Consider the following 20,174-nt stretch of genomic DNA (forward strand, 5'->3'; position numbering starts at 1 on the left):
CCCAACACTAGAGGAGGTGGCCTAGCCATCATAACCAAAACACACCCAGCTGCCAGACTCACCCCACACCCAGCTCTCACATCATGCGAACTTCTCTCAGCTAAAATACCTATCTCAAATAACAGTACACTAACTATACTTCTTGTGTACAGACCACCAGGCCCACTAGGTAATTTTGAGGAAGACTTATCTAGCCTCCTCACCGACAGCATCAAAGACTCCACTCAGCTCCTTCTACTAGGCGACTTTAACTTAGGCTTCAATGACGCTGAAGACAAACAAGCACAAGCAATCCAAACTATTCTAGCCAATCACGAAATTACCCAAAATGTCTTAGCTCCTACACATATAAAAGGCCGCACGCTAGACTGGATAGCCAACCACAACTGCAACATCACCATCTCCAGTATCCTACCTCAAATATGGACTGACCATCATCTTATTTGCTTCACAGCCAACATCGAACCTCCCAAACCCAATAAGAATAAAATAGCACCCCCCATGCCAACAAGAAGTAAAAAAGAAATCACAGCTGAAAAACTACTCCCACTCCTCCTACCAACTCTCATAGCTAGTCCAAATGATTCCAACCCCAGTGAGTTAGTCGAATCATTTAACAACGCCATGACCAAAGCGCTAAACTTGATTGCCCCTACCAAACTCCACAAAAGTAAACGGGAAACTCACCTCAACTCTTGGTTTACCCCCCATCTCAAAGAAATGCGTATCCAAAAACGCAAACTCCAAGCTATCTGGAGGCATACTCCCTCTGCCGACAATAGAACCACACTTGCTAACTTTGCCAAAAAATACAAAAAGGAAATCATTCAAACGAAAAGACTCATTCAATCATAGAATCAGTAAAGCCAATTCCAACTCCAAAGAGCTCTTCACTATTCTTCGTGAATTGGAAAACCCTATTGCCCCCACAGACAATGTCCCCAAGGATAAATCCTGGTGTACTAGCATCCAAAATGCTCTTGCAAATAAAATCATAACCCTTCAATCTAAAATTGCTGAGAAAAAAGCCTCCTTGCACCCTTACGGTACCCACACCACCCCATTGAAGGAGTCACCCAGCACACCCCCCCAAAACAATGATAAACCCTTCAGGTTCACCAACATCTCTATACTGGAAACGGAAAAGGTCATTCTGTCCCTTAAACCGTCAAATTGCCAAGGTGACAGTTGCCCTGCGCAAATCATTAAGGATGCAGCTAGAGATCTAGCACCCTTCATCTCGAAACTTATCAATACCTCCTTTAACACGAGCACTGTACCCACCAACCTTAAAGGATCCTGGGTTCTCCCCCTCCTCAAAAAACAGACACTTGACCCAGCTATCCCCACTAACTACAGGCCTATTACTACGGTCCCATTCCTCCTTAAAATCATTGAAAGAGTAGCCTACCTCCAAATCCAAAACCACTTGGAGACGCACCAACTATTAGGTACACGGCAATCTGGCTTCAGACCACTGCACGGCACTGAAACAGCCTTCATTGACCTTAAGACACAAATTGACGAGCTGAAGGACAAAGGTAATACAGCTATGCTCCTCCTCCTTGACCTGTCAGCGGCCTTTGACCTGGTGGATCACGCAGTATTATGCAACCATCTAGCGTCTGCCGCTCACTTCTCAAGTGAAGCTATAGCATGGGTACAATCCTTCCTAGCCAACCGTTCAATGACAGTGTTCTCCCCTGTAGCAGCAGCGGACCCAATCCAAATCACTTGTGGTGTCCCACAAGGCTCATGTGTCTCACCGACTATGTACAATATCTTCACTAAGCCTCTCTTCGACAAACTTGACAAACTAGGGGTAACCTACACGAATTATGCAGACGATACGCAGATTCTCATACCTCTATCAGGCAACTTTGTCGAAGATACAGCTCTAGTAAACAAAATCTACCTCCTCATTCAGGCATGGATGGCCTCCCACGGCCTCTGCCTAAATGACGACAAAACTGAGATACTAATACTGGGTTCCGACTCCAACCTAAAAAAACTGAGCCCCAACTATCGTAACTTTAACATAGATGGCAATACAATTAAGGTGGCTACCGAGGTAAAAACCTTGGGCTTCTACCTCGATTCCACTCTATCCCTTAAAAAACAAGTCAACACCCTGGCATCCTCTACAGCGTACACCTGCAAACTAATCAGGACCTGCGGACCCTACCTCTCTAAAACCAACTGCATCATGCTTGCCAATGCGTTAGTCATGTCCAAACTAGACTATTGCAATGCCCTCTATGCAGGGGCTAACAAATCCATCATAAATAAAATGCAAATCCTTCAAAACAACGCTCTTAGAGCTGCCCTTGACATACCCCGCAAAGCACATATCTCAAACGTTAGGAAAGACCACCACTGGCTCAAAATCAGCGACAGAGTCCTGCTCAAGACACTATCGCTTACCCATAAAGTGCTCAACAACACTGCTCCCCCCTACATCTCAGCCAGACTAACTAGAAAATCATCTAGGCACCATACCAGGGCTACTAACCACTACCTGCTCGAAACCCCTAGATTCAGACGCTCCAAAGCGGGCGGAGCAAGTTTCCCTGTCAAAGCTGCCCAGGCCTGGAACGCATTACCCACTGCACTAAGAGCCAATTTACCCTACTCCAATTTTAGACGCAAGGTAAAAAACTGGCTCTGGACAAATGACAACTAACCCCTGAGGCACCCATGATACCGTTGTCCATAATGACTTCTGTTCTCAGACCTGCACACTCCCTCAAAACTACAATATGCTAGTTTTCTTTTACTTCTGCCACACGGCAAGTATTGATCTGTCTTACGGTACTGTTATGTTGTTTCTCGCCTATACTCTGTATGTAACCCAAGTTTAAGTAACCTTGTACCTGCTGCGCCCGGCTACCCCTGGGTTTGTGTGCGCATTATCAAATAAACAATACAATACAATACAATACAGTGTTCTTGAGTGCATTCTAAAATGAATAGAAATACTGATGAAGCAAACAAAATAAATGTGGTCTTTTAGAAAAGCTCAATGAATGTTAATAATTTTCACATGATCTCAAATTATGTGAAGTTGGGATTGGAGCCCAGGTTCTTTCTTCATCATTTTGCAATTCAGCAGCAAACACTCCATGCACATATAATGGCATATTGTTTTCGTTTTTACTAGCAGAAGTACTAGTTCTCCGAATGGGTTCTGTAGACAGACATGATAACGCCGGTCCTGTAGGTTGCTTTTCCGATTGGCTTATCGCTTGATGTTCTTTCCACTCTGAAGTAAACTGCACTGAGGATGGGCTTTTGTGGCTGGCTGACATACCCCAGAGCAGATTTGGGCAGAGGCAAGAATTGGTGTGTTGCTGCATACTGGGACCTTCTGTGCGATCTCCCCACCTGTCGCCTCACCCTGGCGTGGTGCAGTTATTTGCAGTGCAAATATCTTGCGAACCGTGCATCCTAGGGCCAGGACCTCTAGTTTTGTTCCTCGTGTCGGGACCAGTCCTTCTACGACCACATTGATGTTTCGCCAATTTCAGGGAACCGTCTCCGCCAATTTCAGGCAACTGTCTCATGTGTGAAGGTGAGGAAATCCAGGGGAAGGGGTGGGGTGTTGTCATGTAGCTAGTAATGTCCGCAGGTTCCTAACCGGTTACTATGCTAAATTTGGTGGAGATTGTTGAAACGTTGTTTAATTGTAGAAGGAACAACGCTTTGCCATAAATCCTGCCACAAACACATTTTTGTATTCTATATATATATATACTTCTGAGGCATGTGGAATCTGCTTAGATCACATGCTGTGCATAGGCCGACATCTAGTGGAAGCTGCGGAGTATTACAGTTTGTTTTTCGAAACTCGAAAATGGGCGTCCACACAGGGCGTGCCAGTAATACTATACCTAGTGTGACGTCCACTTTACCCAAGTTCCCTCACGCGTCTAGGATCCTCAGATTGTTTTTTTCCGCCATACTGGTCGGAAGCATTTTGCAGAGTCCCCTGGCCTTAGCCATACTTTTGCTAAAATATAAAATAATAATCTAGTCACATCCTTCTCCACCCCAACGTCTAACTTCGACACTGGACGCCGGCTGGAGAAGAAATCCACCGTCGGCTGCTGCACGACGGATTTGGGCCTCGGAAGGCCGCTGGCCTCAGCCCGGGCCTGGTAGGCCGCTGGCCTCGGCCCGGGCCTAGTAGGCCGCTGGCCTCGGCCCTGCAAGTAGGGAGAGTGGGGGGTGGTACATACTCTACACTCTTGGTAGATAGGTACACCTTATACATTTCCTACACTTAACAGCCCGCTGCCTCAAGGTGCGTATGGAGGGTACCCCTTTTCAATTCTGCCCCAAGTGCAATCGCAAATACCCTTGGGTCGACCGGCACGCCACGTGCAATCTCTGCTTGCCGAGGGACCACAAACAAACCTAAGACACTTAAGGACCGTTCGACGAAGTGTTGGGCCCACCACGCCAGGCAGGCGGCCATGGCAGCGGAGGGTGCCTTCAGCGATGGCAGCGACGCCGTACTTTCGGACGGCGAGGGCATTACGGCGTCGAAAGACAGCTGAGCGCAGGTCCCCGACCTCGGAAGGTCGTCCGGTAGGGCGGCTATGGGGAATACCCCCGGCGACACAAGCGCTTCACATACTACACACACTAAACACACTAAGTCCAACTGAGACTCGACGACGTTGAGTTCTCGGAAAGAGGCACAGACAGAACGGTCCGATTCGGTGTCCTCTGGGTGCTCTCGATCTAGATCGCCGCATGACTCCAGGCAATCATCCACTCTTGCCAAGAGTGCCTCGCTCCCTAGGCTAACAGAAGTTCGATCGTCGGAAGACGATGACGACTTCCACCCCCAGGCCGCGCTCCAGGAGTCGGAGCCCGCAATTAAAGCCAGCGAGGCCCCACGCTCGAAGGACAGGGACACCTCTCCCGATCCTCGACGCCAGGCGTCGAAAAACTCCGGAGCCACTAAGGGACAGGGAAAACATTTTTCTACGCACGGGGAGGGGGGAAAACAGCAGAAGAAACTACCTGTACATTCTTCCACACCTGTGAAACACTCCACCGCCCCTAAACAGACAGACAAGCCCAGGTCTGCTGATAGGTCCACAACCAGCAAAGCTACTCAAGATAAATACCATAGACTTGCTGAGAGAGTCATTCCCAGTTCCAAAAAATGGTCCAGTAAAGACATAGATAGGGTCATGTCAAGAATGTCTTCTTTGGCTGATTTTTATGATAAAAATCCAGAACATTTCCTCTCGTATGATCCACAAGGGGCCACACCCTCAGGCTCTACTGATCCTATCACCCCGAGTAAGAAGGCACGGTTTGAAACCCCGATGAGGTCTGAACCCTTCGAGGTACAACCTTACGCAACTCCATACTCACGGTATCGAGGAGAGGCTTCCTTTTGTGAAAACCAAGAATTTGGTATGATAGAAGAGCAAACCGGGAAGGGCTACTATGGGGATGATGAGGACCAGGAAGAAGGAGAGGATGACCCGGAAACATACAGAGTAGATTCCCCGGTAGAGAACGAAGCCCCGGTTACCGACTCCCCGGTCGATAACCAACCCCTCCTAAATGAGGTTCTCGCTCGCGCAGCAGAACATTTCCACATTGACACCCACGGTGTACAGGAGGAAAGGGACTTCGTAGAAGAGTTAGTGGGAGAAAGGAGGCCTGTTGCCCAGACCATCCCCATCCTTAAATCCATTCAGCAGAGAATAGATCCGTCCCTGGTGAACCCAAACATCACCAGAGCAGTCAATCCCAGGGTTGAAAAACTTTTCAGGGCGGCACAGTCTGACCCTCTCTATATAAGAGGACATCTGAAGACAGACTCCCTAGTTGTCACCAACACTCGTAAGAGGGCTGGGACACCCTTGTCTTCGTCAGAAGCTCCTCCCGACAAGGAGAGCAAAAAACTATATGGTTTTGGCAGGAAGGTAGCCTCAACGTCCGCCTATCAAGCAAGGATTGCTAACTCCACCACCCTGTTGCGGCTCTCATAGCCTCTGCTCCGGAACCGTTAAAGGGCCAATTAGCTCGGATTTCCGCAGAGGGTAGAGCCGTGTCTGGTTGCATTTTGAAAGCAACCTTCGACGCCGCGGACAGATTGATAGCAGAAGGTACTGTTATCAAGAGACATGCGTGGTTACGGCAGTCTGGTTTTAAGGCAGAAACACAGGCATCATTGTTAGACAAACCGGTGGAAACCGATCTGTTGTTTGGTAAGGCGGTCGAAGACGCACTGAAAAATGCCAAGGACGAATACGAGACACTTAAATCCCTTGGCCAGTTAACCAATAAGCCCCCTAACCAGAGAGGGAATAGCAATTTTCGTCGCCCACGCGGCCAAAATTCCCAGAGAGGATCTAACTATTCCCAGGGGCAGGGTACACAGTGGAACAACAACCAACAGTCTACCAAGGGTTACGACAGAGGTAATAGGAGAAGTTGTGGTAAAGGCAGAGGCAGCCCCAGCAAGGGAGGCGGCACGCCTCCACCAAAGCAGTGACGCTCTGTTCAGGGTCCCTTCTCATGCAACCCCAGTAGGGGAACGCATTTCAAACTTCACCCAGGCTTGGAAAGGGATCACATCAGACAGATGGGTGCTGTCAACAGTATCCACAGGATATTGTATAGAGCTACTGCAGCGTCCCCGGAACCATCCTCCACGACAAAGAGTACACTCCTTAGAACATCAGAAGATTCTCCTCGAGGAGATCGCCATTCTTCTACAAAAGGACGCGATAGAACTCGTCCCGGGACACCAGGTAAACAAGGGTATTTATTCAACTTACTTCCTTGTGCCAAAGAAAGACTTGACAATGCGCCCAGTATTGGACTTACGGCCTGCCAACAGGTATGTCAAGCCCCAAAAATTTCATATGACCACGCTACAAGAGGTAATCCCCCCTCCTAAAAAAGGGGGATTACATGGCAACCTTGGATATGAAAGATGCTTATTTTCATATTTCCATGTTCCCAGCGCACAGAAAGTACTTGCGCTTCAAGGTGGACAGTCGCCACTACCAATTCAACTACTGCCCTTCGGGATAGCTTCAGCACCAAGGGTATTCACCAAGGTACTGGCGGTGGCGGCTGCACACCTATGCAGGGAGGCAATCCCAGTGTACCCTTATCTGGACGACTGGCTCATAACGGGGGAAACCCCAGGAATTTGCAGGACAAACATTCAAAGGACTATCAACCTCCTCCACGAGTTAGGCTTCTCAATCAACGAGAAGAAGTCAAGCCTGGTGCCCACGAGTTAGGCTTCTCAATCAACGAGAAGAAGTCAAGCCTGGTGCCAAGCACCTCAAAACAATTCCTAGGAGCAATCCTGGATACCCAGGAAGGGTTGACCTTTCCTTGAGAAGAAAGAATTCGGAATATACTACTGCAAATTCCGCATTATCAGTCCGGTCAACAAATAACGGTACGCAAAGCAATGCGTTTACTGGGCATGATGGCGTCATGCATTTACCTGGTCCCCCACGCGCGCCTGCGCATGTGTCCCATGCAGGAATGGTTGGCGAAACAGTGGTCTCAGGCAAGTGGTCAGTGGGACGATCTAGTGGTCGTTTTGCCAACACTGGTACAAAGCCTTCACTGGTGGACAAGAGAAAATCTCGCACAGGGGAAACCCTTTTACGATCCCGAAGTACAGGCAGTAGTCACTACAGATGCATGTCTGACGGGGTGGGGAGCTCACCATCTCCACCACACAGCTCAGGGTCTCTGGTCTCACTCAGTGGCCAAGAACCACATCAACCTGCTAGAGCTTCTGGCAGTATTCGGAGCGCTTCGGGCGTTCGAGCCCCACCTACTAAACCTGTCAGTGCAAATCCGGACGGACAGCACTACAGCCATGTTTTACCTGAACAAGCAAGGAGGGACTCGCTCGCCAAATCTGTCCAAGCTTGCCCAGAAAATATGGATATGGGCACTCAGACGGAACATCTTCCTGTCATCGCAACATGTTCCAGGGGAGCTCAATTCCCTAGCGGATACTCTAAGCAGAGACTCCCTCCCAGAGAAACACGAATGGGTCCTTCACAGAGAGGTCGTAGAAGATCTCTTCTCTCAGTGGGGTTTCCCCACTATAGACCTATTCGCCACAAGCGAAAACAAACAATGCCCAGGATTTGCATCCAGGTTCCCCCAGCCAGACTCCCAAGGGAATGCCCTGTGGATGAACTGGTCAGGGATGTTTGCGTACGCTTTCCCACCAACTCCTCTCATCAGGAAGGTGGTGTACAAGATGAACAAGGAATCGATGACGCTCATCCTAGTTGCTCCCATGTGGGCGAGACAACCATGGTTTCCACACCTACGCAGGATGGCGGTGTGCGAACCCATCAGACTCCCAGCCTGGTACAACCTACTGTCCCAGCAACAGGGTCAAACAGTGCATCAGAAACCCAACTCTATGAACCTAGCAGCATGGCTCCTGAAGTCATAGAGTTTGGACATCTCAAATTACCACAGAGGTGTATGGACATTCTAAAGGAGTCCAGGAAACCAAATACAAGGCACTGTTACTTTGATAAGTGGAAAAGATTCGTTATCTGGTGCCAGAATAAACAAATCAACCCGGTTGATTGCACTCCTTCCAACGTTGTAACATACATGCTCCACCTGCTGGATGCAGGGTTGGTTTTTAACTCGCTGAAAGTACACCTGGCAGCCCTCTCGGCTTACACCACATCCCATAACAAGGTCTCGTGGTGGAAAGTACCAGTGGTTAAAGCCTTCATGGAAGGAGTAAAGAGACTTCACCCTCCTATTTCGAACCCACCGCCAGGATGGGACCTCAACGTGGTGCTAGCTAAGCTCATGGGACCCCCATTCGAACCCATGCATAAAAGTAGTCTCAAACACCTGACTTATAAAACAGCCTTCTTAGTAGCCATTACCTCCATAAGAAGGGTCAGTGAAATTCAGGCTCTGTCAGTGCAGGATCCTTTCTTTACTATCCACAAGGACAAACTGGTTTTACGCACACACCCTAGGTTCTCACCTAAATTCATATCCAAGTTCCATGTAAACCAGTCCATCGAGCTTCCGGCTTTCTTCCAAAACCCGCAAAGCTCGGCTGAGGTGAAACTACACACCCTAGATGTGCGTAGGGCGGTCCTATACTATGTAAATAAAACCAGACCGCTAAGGAAAACAGATCAACTGTTTGTCTCCGTAGCTACAGGCAGAGAGGGGGATTGCGTCTCTAAGGGCGCCATCTCGAAGTGGATTATCAACTGTATAAAGCTGTGTTACTCTCTTTCTGAAAAGACTCTGCCTTTTACGCCAAGGGCCCACTCTACTAGAGGCATTGGTGCCACTCTGGCTTTCATTGCAAATGTTCCCCTCGACACCATTTGCAAAGCGGCTACTTGGAGCTCTATTCACACTTTTACTCAGCATTACTGCATTGACACTCATTCCAAGACAGATACACAAGTGGGACAAGCGGTTCTAAGACACCTGTTTGCTCATGACCCTTCTCGCATCCCACCTCCTTCTTCTGGTACTGCTCGCTAATCTATGCACAGCATGTGATCTAAGCAGATTCCACAAGCCTCAGAAGGGATACATTACTCACCGTAATCGTATTTCTGATGCTTGTATCTGCTTAGATTCACATGCGACCCACCCTTCCTCCCCTCCGAGAGAAGGCGCATGATTGCTTGTAGTCTTACCTTTCTGTCTATCTGCTTGGATTATCTGTACTCACGCTACTCCTCATGCTTCCTCATGTCAGAAAAAATACAATCTGAGGATCCTACACGCGTGAGGGATCTTGGGTACTGTGGACGTCACACTAGGGATAGTATTACTGGCACGCCTGTGTCGACGCCCCATTTTCGACTTTCGAAAAACAAACTGTAATACTCCGCAGCTTCCACTAGATGTCGGCCTATGCACAGCATGTGAATCTAAGCAGATACAAGCATCAGAAATACGATTACGGTGAGTAATGTATCCCATATAACAGTCCTTACATATTTTTTAACATGTAGGAGGCTTTTTAAAATTATCACATATATATTTGTTGAAATACGGTTGTATTTTTTTCAATCCGTTATAGGCTCTCTTTTTTAGACACTTGGTAAATGCATCATTTTCACTGTTTCCTCTCTCCCCTGTCCCCTAGGCGCCTCTCCCTTTCCTCCTATTATGGAGTGCCCATTCACACTGAGAACATTAACATCATAGTCAAGTTATATACTGAATATATTAAGCATTCTATTCTGATGAGAAGACTTTTTTAGAATTAGTGAAAACCTTGTCAGAATCGTTATGTTGCATCAAGCACTTTATTTGTAACCTTTGTCATGTATATGACACAGAACATCTGCTCTGATTAAGCATAATATATGCATAAACATCCTAGCAAAGTTATATACTGAATGCACTAAGTACTTTACCTAAATAGGAACATCATTTTTTCAGTTTAACTGTGGCAAGATTGCCATGGGGCACCTAGCACTTTATTTGTATCGGTGAAAACCTTGTTTAAATTGTAATGTTGCACTAAGCACCTTATTTGTAACTCTTGCCATGTATATGACACAGAAGATTTGCCGTGATTAAGCATAATGTACCCATAAACATCTTGGTGAAGTTATATACTGAATGCACTAAGCATTTATCTAAATAGAAATACTATTTTTATAATCAGTGTAAGCTTTGGCAAGATTGTTATGTGGCACCTAGCACTTTATTTGTACCATTGGTCATCTATATGATATAGAACATTTGCTGCTATCATGCATATTGCACTTCATGCATATTGCACTTTATCCTGCATTGAAGTAACAGTAGAGGGGATGAAAAATCGGTCATTATGATTATTGGAGACATTGGCAGCTATAATGCACTTTGCACTTTTGGTAATGGCATTTAGAATTTTATGCTGTGGAAATCTAAATGGAAATGACTTACTGTCAAAAGAATGTTCGGTTATATTTTGGAGAACTGGGTAATACATAACCTATGACAGTATGTACGTTTTGAAATGTGTGGAAACACACATTGTCTTACTGCACTATGCACTTTATAGATTTGGGGACAATATATTAGCCCATGAATATCTGAGTGGCTACTTTTGTAGCATCTTTAGAAATAACACATTGGATGTAGGATATATATGTATATACCCTTTACCATTCCAAGATGTCACTCAGAGAAACATGCACTGGGCCTGAGAGGAAAACAATAAGGGAAAGTAAAGAAGGACTTCTTTCTCAAATGCACGAGTGTTCAAAAGGGAAGCCTGTCATTTATGTTTACAACCAGACGAAGCCCTTTTCGGGTGAAACGCGTAGTTGTTTTTGTTCTCTCCTGTGCATCTTGTCCACCATGCTTTACAAATAAAGGACGTTTGATGGAGATCCTTTTTTTGACGTGTCTGGATGATTTTTATGATCGAGGAAGAGTGCCGTCCAGGAAGTGATATTCCGCTTTCTTTTTCTTCTTTTTTTGTTTTATATATATATATATATATCATGTAGTTATGGTTAAGTATATGGCCCACTCTGTATTTTCTTCCAAAGTTTTGTGAGGTTTGGTTCAGTGGGGACATACATGTCTTTGAAAAGAAGGAAGCGGGCAGTTGAGCGTCCTATCCTTTTTAACTTCGGATAGTTTGTCAAAGAGAATATTGACAAATTGAATATTGTTGTCACGTGGGTTATTTGAAAGCCAACAACTGTACCAAGTGCTCCATTAACTAGTCCTTGGTCTATGTCAAGGTTACGTTTAAGCATTACTCTAAAGTTTAAAGATACTTTTAATATTTTCTCCAAACCAGCTGTGTTGGAGATAGTTTTCCAAGGTGTTTATCCTTGTTGTGACTTGACGCATGGGTACTGTCATACCATGTTTGTCTGTGGGGCCAATTTGAACTATTGGTTCCATTTCTTTTTTTTAACATTGTTCAAAATTTTATGAAACAGTTTGCAAATGTTGGCATCAAGGACATACAATTGACACTTTTGTGTGCTAATTGTTCCATGACATCAGTAGCACTTGCGTTATGGCCATAGAGTGCATGGATGTGCATGGTTTTTAATAGTTTGTGCTTCTTGAGATAGTACACCAACTCTAAAACCTTTTAACATGTTGGCGTATGTCGGGTCTGCAGACTGCCGCATATTTTCAGTTAATTCTCTGTATTGGAAATGTTGCCATTTCCTATGCTGCCAAGAGTTTTATGGCACAGTTTGTGCAATAAGGTGTTAAAGCTTTCACTGGTGTTAATTGAAGAAGATCTCCAAAAACAATGTGTTTTCCTCCAAAGAGCTCTTCGTAGTCTGTTTTGAGGACCTCTTGCAGTCTGAGGTGAATTAAAGCCAACATTAGGTTGGAGACCATGTAATAGTCTAATTTGTTTTGGTGTTCTACTGGAAGGAGTAATAATCGGTGTAAAGTGATACCGCCTATGTTGTAGGCAGATAAACCTGTGGGGGCAGTTACAACAGTTGACAGTTTGTTGTTTGTTAATTGTTGGAGGAACTTGCTGATGATTTTGATTAAGATTGTTTTGCCTGAACCAGCTTTACCACTCACGTATAGCAGTATAGGTTTGTAATCTTGGCAGGTACAGTTTTTATTTTAATGTTGCACACTATGTTCAATTTGTTATGTTACTTCTTGGAAAATGCTGCTCTGCTCAGTGTTTAGTTGTGCTTTCAGTACAGCAGTCTTCTGTAGATTGCTCATACTGACATATTGTGTTTTCTACTTCTGTCATGGCTAATTCTGCCTCATTTGCTATTAGTGGCTGTCCAGTGGTTCTTGGCTTCCTGATGCAGAAGGTGACAGGAGTGTCCACATCTAGTTGGGCCTGGAGTTGTTCTTGTTGCGGTTCATTGTGTAACATTGTTTGGTACTGTGTAAGGTTACGTCTGTTATAGTGCTTTCATTTGCTTTGAAAGCGTCTTCATAGGAGTCGTACATATCCAGTAACTCTTCTTCATTTCTCCATGGTTTAAAAAGTTGTAGCGGGGACATGTAATACAATTCTTTATGTTGAGGAGTTTTTAATGACAATTTGATATGATTAATTAAGCTGCGTTTGGTAAGTTTCACTAAGCTGCCTTCACAATTTGCTACTCTATCTACCTTTCTTTTCATCTGGTTTAATGATAATTTTGTATGTGAAGTTTTGGGCTACGTGGTAGAGCCACATGCTTTCCAAAGTAGTACTCCTGTTTGGATAGTATGTCTCTAGTCAATTGTTTTTCAAAATGTCTTGGCTGTTGGGATCATTTTTGGCTATTGTTTCTATGTCCTCATATGATTTGAGAACTCTTTTTCTAGGTTTAGCAGGACCAAGACTTAGCCATACTATATTGTCAGATTTTCCATACAAGGCAGTACCGGTTAAACTGTCTGCAGCTTCAATGCAGCCACATTCTCTATGAGAGAGCATTTTTATGCCTAAACTGTACATTTTCTGTGATAGTGTTTTGTCAGATGATGTGTCATCCCAGAGATCCTGAAGCTCTGTTTTCTCTGCTTTGCTTAAGTAGGCTGTGACATATCATGCAACTGCAGTGGAATTGTCTGCAATGTACGGCACGTCTATGTTTGCATTCCATAAGTAGGCAATGATTGCATTGTAATCATTGATGTATTTTGATTCTTCTGTTCTTTTTATGTAATATGTGTTCTTAGGTGATTTACCTTTGACACTATGTCTAACTGAAGACATGAAGTTGTTTACTTGACCTGTTGTTGAAACTGGTCTAGGGAAACCAAAGCAGTGTTTGGTGTAGTATTTCCCTTTTGTTTTTATATTTGCGACGACAAAATTTCCCACATTTGTGTCTTTGAAATTGTCAAATTTGTGCATGAAGGTCACTATATGTTTGTGAAGGGATTTCAAAAGTGACATATTTTTGGATGAACTGCAAAACAGTGGCATCACTATCCTGACCAAATTTAGGATCATCTTTAATCCACAAAATCATGTGGATGTGTGGTGCTCCTCTGGCTTGGTATTCTTTTCTCCAAGTGTTGCACTTCTCCGAGGGGAGGAACAGTTGTATTACAAATGAAGTGTAGCATAGCAATGAAGCGTTGATGGAAATATCTTGACACATTCACAGGATCTATGAGAGCAACGTTCTCCTGGCGTTTTTTTTTTTGTTTGTTTTTGTTTGATATGCATAGGAAATTGTGTATATGTTCCCATGCATATTCTGCACAACTTAATGTCACAAACCAAGTGGGTGTGCCAAGGTTTCTTATCATACAGCGTACATCTCCGTGACGTCTGAACCAGTATTCTTATGTACCCCGCATGTTTGCTAAAAGATTTGTAATGCTTGACTGTAAAATCTCATCTTTTTCTTGCACCTTTTGTAGTAATTCCGTAGCTGACATAGTTTGAAAATGGGTACCTGATTTCAATGCGTGTGCAACTCTGTAGCATAGAGTTGCTAGTTCACTTTCAAAGAGAAGGTGGGATATGTATTACAAGTTTTGTCGGAATCTGGGGTCTTCAGAATACATTTGTAAAGAGAAGTATTCTGATGCTGTTATTTGTGTGGGTCTATCATCGTACCTTCCTCCTTTTCCAGTAGGAAAGAGTAGAGGGAAGAAGGCACGTGCGTCTATACTTTTTTCCCATATGCTGATTGGAGATCCTTTGGCTTGTCGCATTTGGTACGTTTCCAGTGCATCATCTATGGTGTCTTTAGAGTCTAATGGGTGAATTGTATAATGGTCTAAAATATTGGATTCTGTAGCAGGATCTAGAAGTTGAAATTGACCAGTTTCTGATGAGTCTTGACTTATTTCAGTGGTTTCCCTCCGGTTTTCTTCACTATTAATTTCTCTGTAGTATTAATTGTTCTCTTTCAGATATTGCAGGGCTTGTCTAACTTTATGTAAATCCACAAGTTGTTGCCAGTTTTTTTTGTCTTTTGTAGGTACGCCATTTACTAAGATAATTAAAGATTGATCTATTGGATGTTGCACTCCCAGAGTGTGTACATTTTCTTTGAGATCTAATGGCAAATAAACTACTTTGCCACAAATGCCTTTCACTAATTCAGACCAAGGTAGTTTTGCTGTTTTTGGTTGAAGGTGTATTATTGCTTGAAATGGGTGCACTGTTTGAATTATGATGCTTTCATATAAGTTGAGTTGTTGCAGGGGTTTTGGTAATGGGAATAATCCAAGTTATTTGTGATAGCACGTGAAGGTGTTTGGTTGTCAAGTTTTGCAGTGCAGTAACTGCAAAGTATTAAGGGGGCCAGTAATTTCATATTTGTTTTCTGCTATAAGATGGAGAGCTAATTGGAACCATTCGGAATCTTCATTGTCTTCTATTTTGAACGTTATGTCTACAGTTTTTGTGCTATTTTTATAAAAAAGTCCAGCGGCAACATACACACAAATGGTTGGGTACTTCAGCAGTTGTACTTTAGCATTTCTTTTTTGTATGTGTGTAATAGAAGGTTGCCATCTGTACAGTTGTTGGTAGTCTGTTGTAAATCTATTGCATTTTGTAAGTGGCTTTCAATTCCAAAATATTTTTTCTGGATATACTCTATTTCTTTGAGTAGTTGTTTGGCTGTACCATGTAGAAGATTGTTAATTAAGTTGGCTATTGCTAAAGCAGGATTTAGACGTATTTGTTCAGTGCAATGGACAGATGATACTGAGTTTTCTGGGGATATTTTTGTGAGCAGGTTTCTTGTTCCATACTGGTATTAAGTTTTTCATGCCATCGTCTACTGCTATATATTGCAATTGGGTTTATTTACTTATTTGCTTTTGTTTGTATGCTTCTTCATTGAAATATGGTTCTGTGCTCGTGGTGTGACTCCATTCACCTCCACATATGTTTGTGAAGTTATCTTTGTTGATACTCTGTTTATTGAGAAGTTTTTTTTTTTTGTAGTTTAGTACTTAGTTTTCTTTTGTTAGTGTTTTTTTTCTGTTTAACCCTTTAAGTGCCATGGGTCCCCCCACCCCCCAGTGCCGAGGCCTTTTTTAGTGATTTTGGTATGTGGCCATTCAATGCCTTGTAGCTTTTTTGTTACATGAGATATCTCGCACACATTTGGCCCCTTTTCTTCCCACATGTAGGCGGTCGTAACGCCACCCAAGAATCCTAGGTTGCTGTAGGGGGGTGAGAGAAAATAACCAAAAAGTGCAAAATATTTTAGTCTTTTAAAAAAATGCCAATAAAATGATGTACAAAGAAGCCTGTGGGTTTTTTTCCTTGTAAGAGCTAGGAACAAATGGTTTGCTGTGCTGAATTCCCCAATTCCCAGGCTTTCAAGAACAGGTTGAGTGGAAATGAAAAAAAAATATTTTGATGTGATTATCAACCATTTTGTGAGAGGTAGGTGATTTTGGCCATTTTTGCCAATTGGACATGCATGGACGGAATGGAAGAAAAGGGTAGGAAAGCCGAATTGGAGGACAGAAAGGCATACATTTCTGAAAAGTAGTGAAATTCCAAGTTTAGGAAGGTGTGATTTGCGGAGGTCGGGCAACAACTAGGTAGGGGAAAATGCCATAGATTGGGGGGAAAAGTGGGAAAATGACCAAAAAAAGGTATGTGGTGGACATGGTTGGCTTGGTACGGCAATGGCTTCTATGAATTTTGAGAAAAACAATGCTCCGCTACATTCCCCCCACACCCCCCGACTCTTGCAGTTAGGAAAGAACACATTTTTTGTAGTGTTTCACAAAACAAGCAATACCACAAGCCAAACACTGAGCCATGGTACACAGGAGTTTTAAGCTTACAGCCTGAACAGACGTACTTAGCATGTGTAAATCAGGAAAACCAATGTGGTGAGGAACGGCAGCCATACATTTTTTGAAAGAGCACAGGCAGACCTTTTCAAGGGTAGGTAACCTGTGCAGGTTACAAAAGTGTATGGTGCCTAAAGCAGCGACTAAATGTAGAGCACATTTGGGAAATGAATGGGTTGTGTGATAAAGGGCACCAGCAAATGGCTCAAAACGTTACGAAACCCACACAAACGCAACAAATGTCATACCTTCTCCTGTTCCCACATGTGTCCAGATGAAAACGGTACATCTCATGTGTGGGTGCGCCAAGGAGAAAGCCGAACACACCCTAACCCCAAGTCTTTTCCCACATCGGAATTTCACGATTTTTCTAGATGGGCACACCATACAGCGATGGGCCTCGGGTGTCCAAGCCACCAAGGAAAACAGGGAACCCCATGCATTTCCGAAAAGAGGACATCCGTGGGAATCTGCAGAGGTCTGACTTGCGCAAATCGGCCCAGAATGTATTACCCAGAAACCCTGGCAAAAATCCAAAATTAGGAGAAAAACCCCCAATTTTCTGCACATTTCACTCGGGTCACCCACCGAAACACGCCGCCAACAACACATGGCCTACTGTCCTGCGTTCCACAGGTGTTCCGATGAAAACGGTACCTCACATGTGTGGGTGAATCTACCTGAACACCAAGGGGAAAGCCTAAAACACGGGTAACCACAAGTCTTTGGGCACAGCATCATTTCAGGAATTCTGCTCATACGCACACCCTACAGATTCGGGCCTATGGTGTCCAAGCACCAAAGAGAACAGGGAACCCCATGCATTTCTGAAAAGAGGACACCCGTGGGAATACAGAGGTATGCCTTGCGCAAATTGCCCCAGTTTTTATTAGCCACAATCCCTGACAAAGTGTGATATTTGGTGTGGAAAAAACACAATGTTCACTTTGTCTGGGGTTGTGGGTAATAAATTCTGGGCCGCTTGCATTCCCACGGGTCTCCTCTTTTGGGAAATGCATGGGGTTCTCTGTTTTCCTTGCTGGCTTCGACACGCTAGGACCAAATCTGTAGGTTGCCCAAATGAACAAAATGTGCTGTGCCTAAAGGCTTGGGTTTAACAGTGGATTACCCTTTTCCTTTTGCGCCCCGGTAGGTGCACCCACACATGTGAGGTACCATTTTCGTCGGGACACCTGTGGGAAAGCGAGAAGGTATGACATCTGTTGGCGACGTTTTTCGGTGAGTGGGCACAGGGAAATGTCTCGGAAATTGGCTGTAAATGAAGACAATTCTCAGACATTTCGCTCTGTGCAGTGTATGTGTGCTTTGTGCATGAGTGTCTGAGTATGATGGTAAGGATGTATGTAGAGGTGTGTGATTGTGCAATGGGCTGCTACATCAGGTTGGTAAGGCTAGTCTTGAATTTGTGCGTTACTATACTGGTGTTCAGATTGCAATCGAAAGTATGGAGCTGCTGAGGGAAAGCACTAATACTGAATCTAATGTTGCAGGCTTAATACTATTGTTTGTTCTAGAATACTAGAATTCTACAGTGTTTGAGTAACAGTTAGAACATTTTGGCAGTATTGCACTTACTTTTTGAATGCAAAGAGTAGGTTTCTTGTGAGTTCTCGTTCGTACTTCAGACGCTGTTGCTTTTCAGGAGAGTGGTCTTCACTGCAACTGTGAAAGAAAGGTTAGTAAATATGTGTGTACATTGCACTGTTAATGTAGACATGGATTTCTTTGTTTTTGCAGTAGAAGTGCTTTCTGATAACTGTGCATAGCATGTACATGCAATTTCCTTTGCCTATGTGCATTCTGTATATTTTATTTAGAATGTTAGTTGAATGTGCTTTAGAAATGAGTACAATAGTAAGCACACAGAGCACACTTGTCTTTGTAAGGTGGTGTTATTGGATGTTAGGAGATAGAAGAAATAATCGTGTGCTTTGTTTGCTATTTTTACAGGGTAAATGGCAGGAACTGTATTGAAAAGTATGCAATGTATGTATTTGTGAAGGTGTGGGAAATAAATCAGAAGGATTTGATGGGGTCAGCAGCTTATTACTCAGTAGGTGAGTACTACAGTACTGGGTGATTATGTGGTTCTTGGAGATGGGAGAGTCTGAAATAAAGTAAGGGTTGCAAGGAAGGACCTGGTGGTTGTGTTGCAGATTGAAGGTATGGGGGGGAGATGTTGTATGTCTTGCTTTACAACACTGTACATAGTTGTAGATGATGTGATAGATATGACGACTGCACTCGTACATAATTGAATGCTGTTGTGAAATCTAGTATGGAATGGGCAACCAGCTGGAATGAGAGAGCTGTCTAGATTGGAAGAACAGTTGTAGAGGCAGTGGTGTTTCAGCTGGGAGCCTTTCAAATGATATTGGCTACTGTGTGCATAAATAAAGATGCATGTGCTCATCCCGGCTGCGTGTCATTTTATAACACACTAGAAAGCCTTTTTCCATAATTATACTGTTATTTCTCGCATCTTGTAACCTGAAATTACACTTAGTTAGATAGCTGTGTGTGTTGTGTCTGATTACTAATATAGTCATTTGTAAAGGAAGTTGAAATGATAGAATGTATGTGAAATATGCAGAATGTATAGAAAGGAAATTGTATGTACATCTTATGCATATAATACATTAAATGCTATCTTGGTTGAAATGTGGTTAAATATGTGGCAGTGGTTACAGAAATTATAGAATGAATGAAGAAAATAGTAGTTAATATTATGGGTAAATAAACATTTGGAGAGCAGACAACTTTGCAAGTGACACTTGATCATAGTAGATGGGAGAAATTAAAGTAAGCTTGTTTTACAGGTTGCACAGGGTAAGTGCAGTTACTCTGTTTATATGCATTTATAGAAGAGATGTACACGACAATCCTCCCGATTTCAGCGGGAGACTCACGATTTTTCCGTGAAAAATATTGTTATTTTTCACGTTTTCCTGCAGAAAATATATCTTTGCCCAATGCATTCTTATGACACAAATGTTGTCTCCCGATTTTTCAGAGGAACTGGCTCTCCCAGGTGGGTCGGAATGTTGGCATGTATGATGTACTGTGAAAAAAATATTCGTTCATGTACTTTGTGTTAATGCATGTGGATGTGCATGAATCTGCAAGTAGAAATGTTGGAGAGTTTACTAGTAGTTGCTGTTGGGGCTTTGCAGTCGCAGCACACTTGTATGTAGTCTGAGTGATCAACATTACACCTAAAGTGCTGAATTGTGGTGATTGAGTTAGATGTATAGGTCTTGCATATGATGGTTGTGTGACTGCTTAACAGTAGCCAATGAGGGAATGGTGCAGAAAGTGAAGTGGAAAGGGTAGAAGGGCTGCCCCAGTGTTACTTACGCGCT

The 20,174-nt window shown here is 43.8% G+C and overlaps 1 protein-coding gene across 1 annotated transcript in view; it reads left to right on the forward strand.

Annotated features, from left to right (window-relative positions):
- CD164 (CD164 molecule) overlaps positions 1-20,174 on the forward strand; it is a 693,925-nt gene that overhangs the window by 134,495 nt on the left and 539,256 nt on the right. Inside the window, exon 2 of the mRNA XM_069606541.1 lies at positions 18,763-18,869. Coding sequence (XP_069462642.1) covers positions 18,797-18,869 — 73 coding nt within the window. The 5' untranslated portion in view covers positions 18,763-18,796. The remainder of the gene's footprint in view (positions 1-18,762; positions 18,870-20,174) is intronic.

The sequence above is a fragment of the Ambystoma mexicanum genome, chromosome 4p (genome assembly GCF_040938575.1).
Source record: "Ambystoma mexicanum isolate Mex_15411 chromosome 4p, UKY_AmexF1_1, whole genome shotgun sequence".
Taxonomy (NCBI): domain Eukaryota; kingdom Metazoa; phylum Chordata; class Amphibia; order Caudata; family Ambystomatidae; genus Ambystoma; species Ambystoma mexicanum.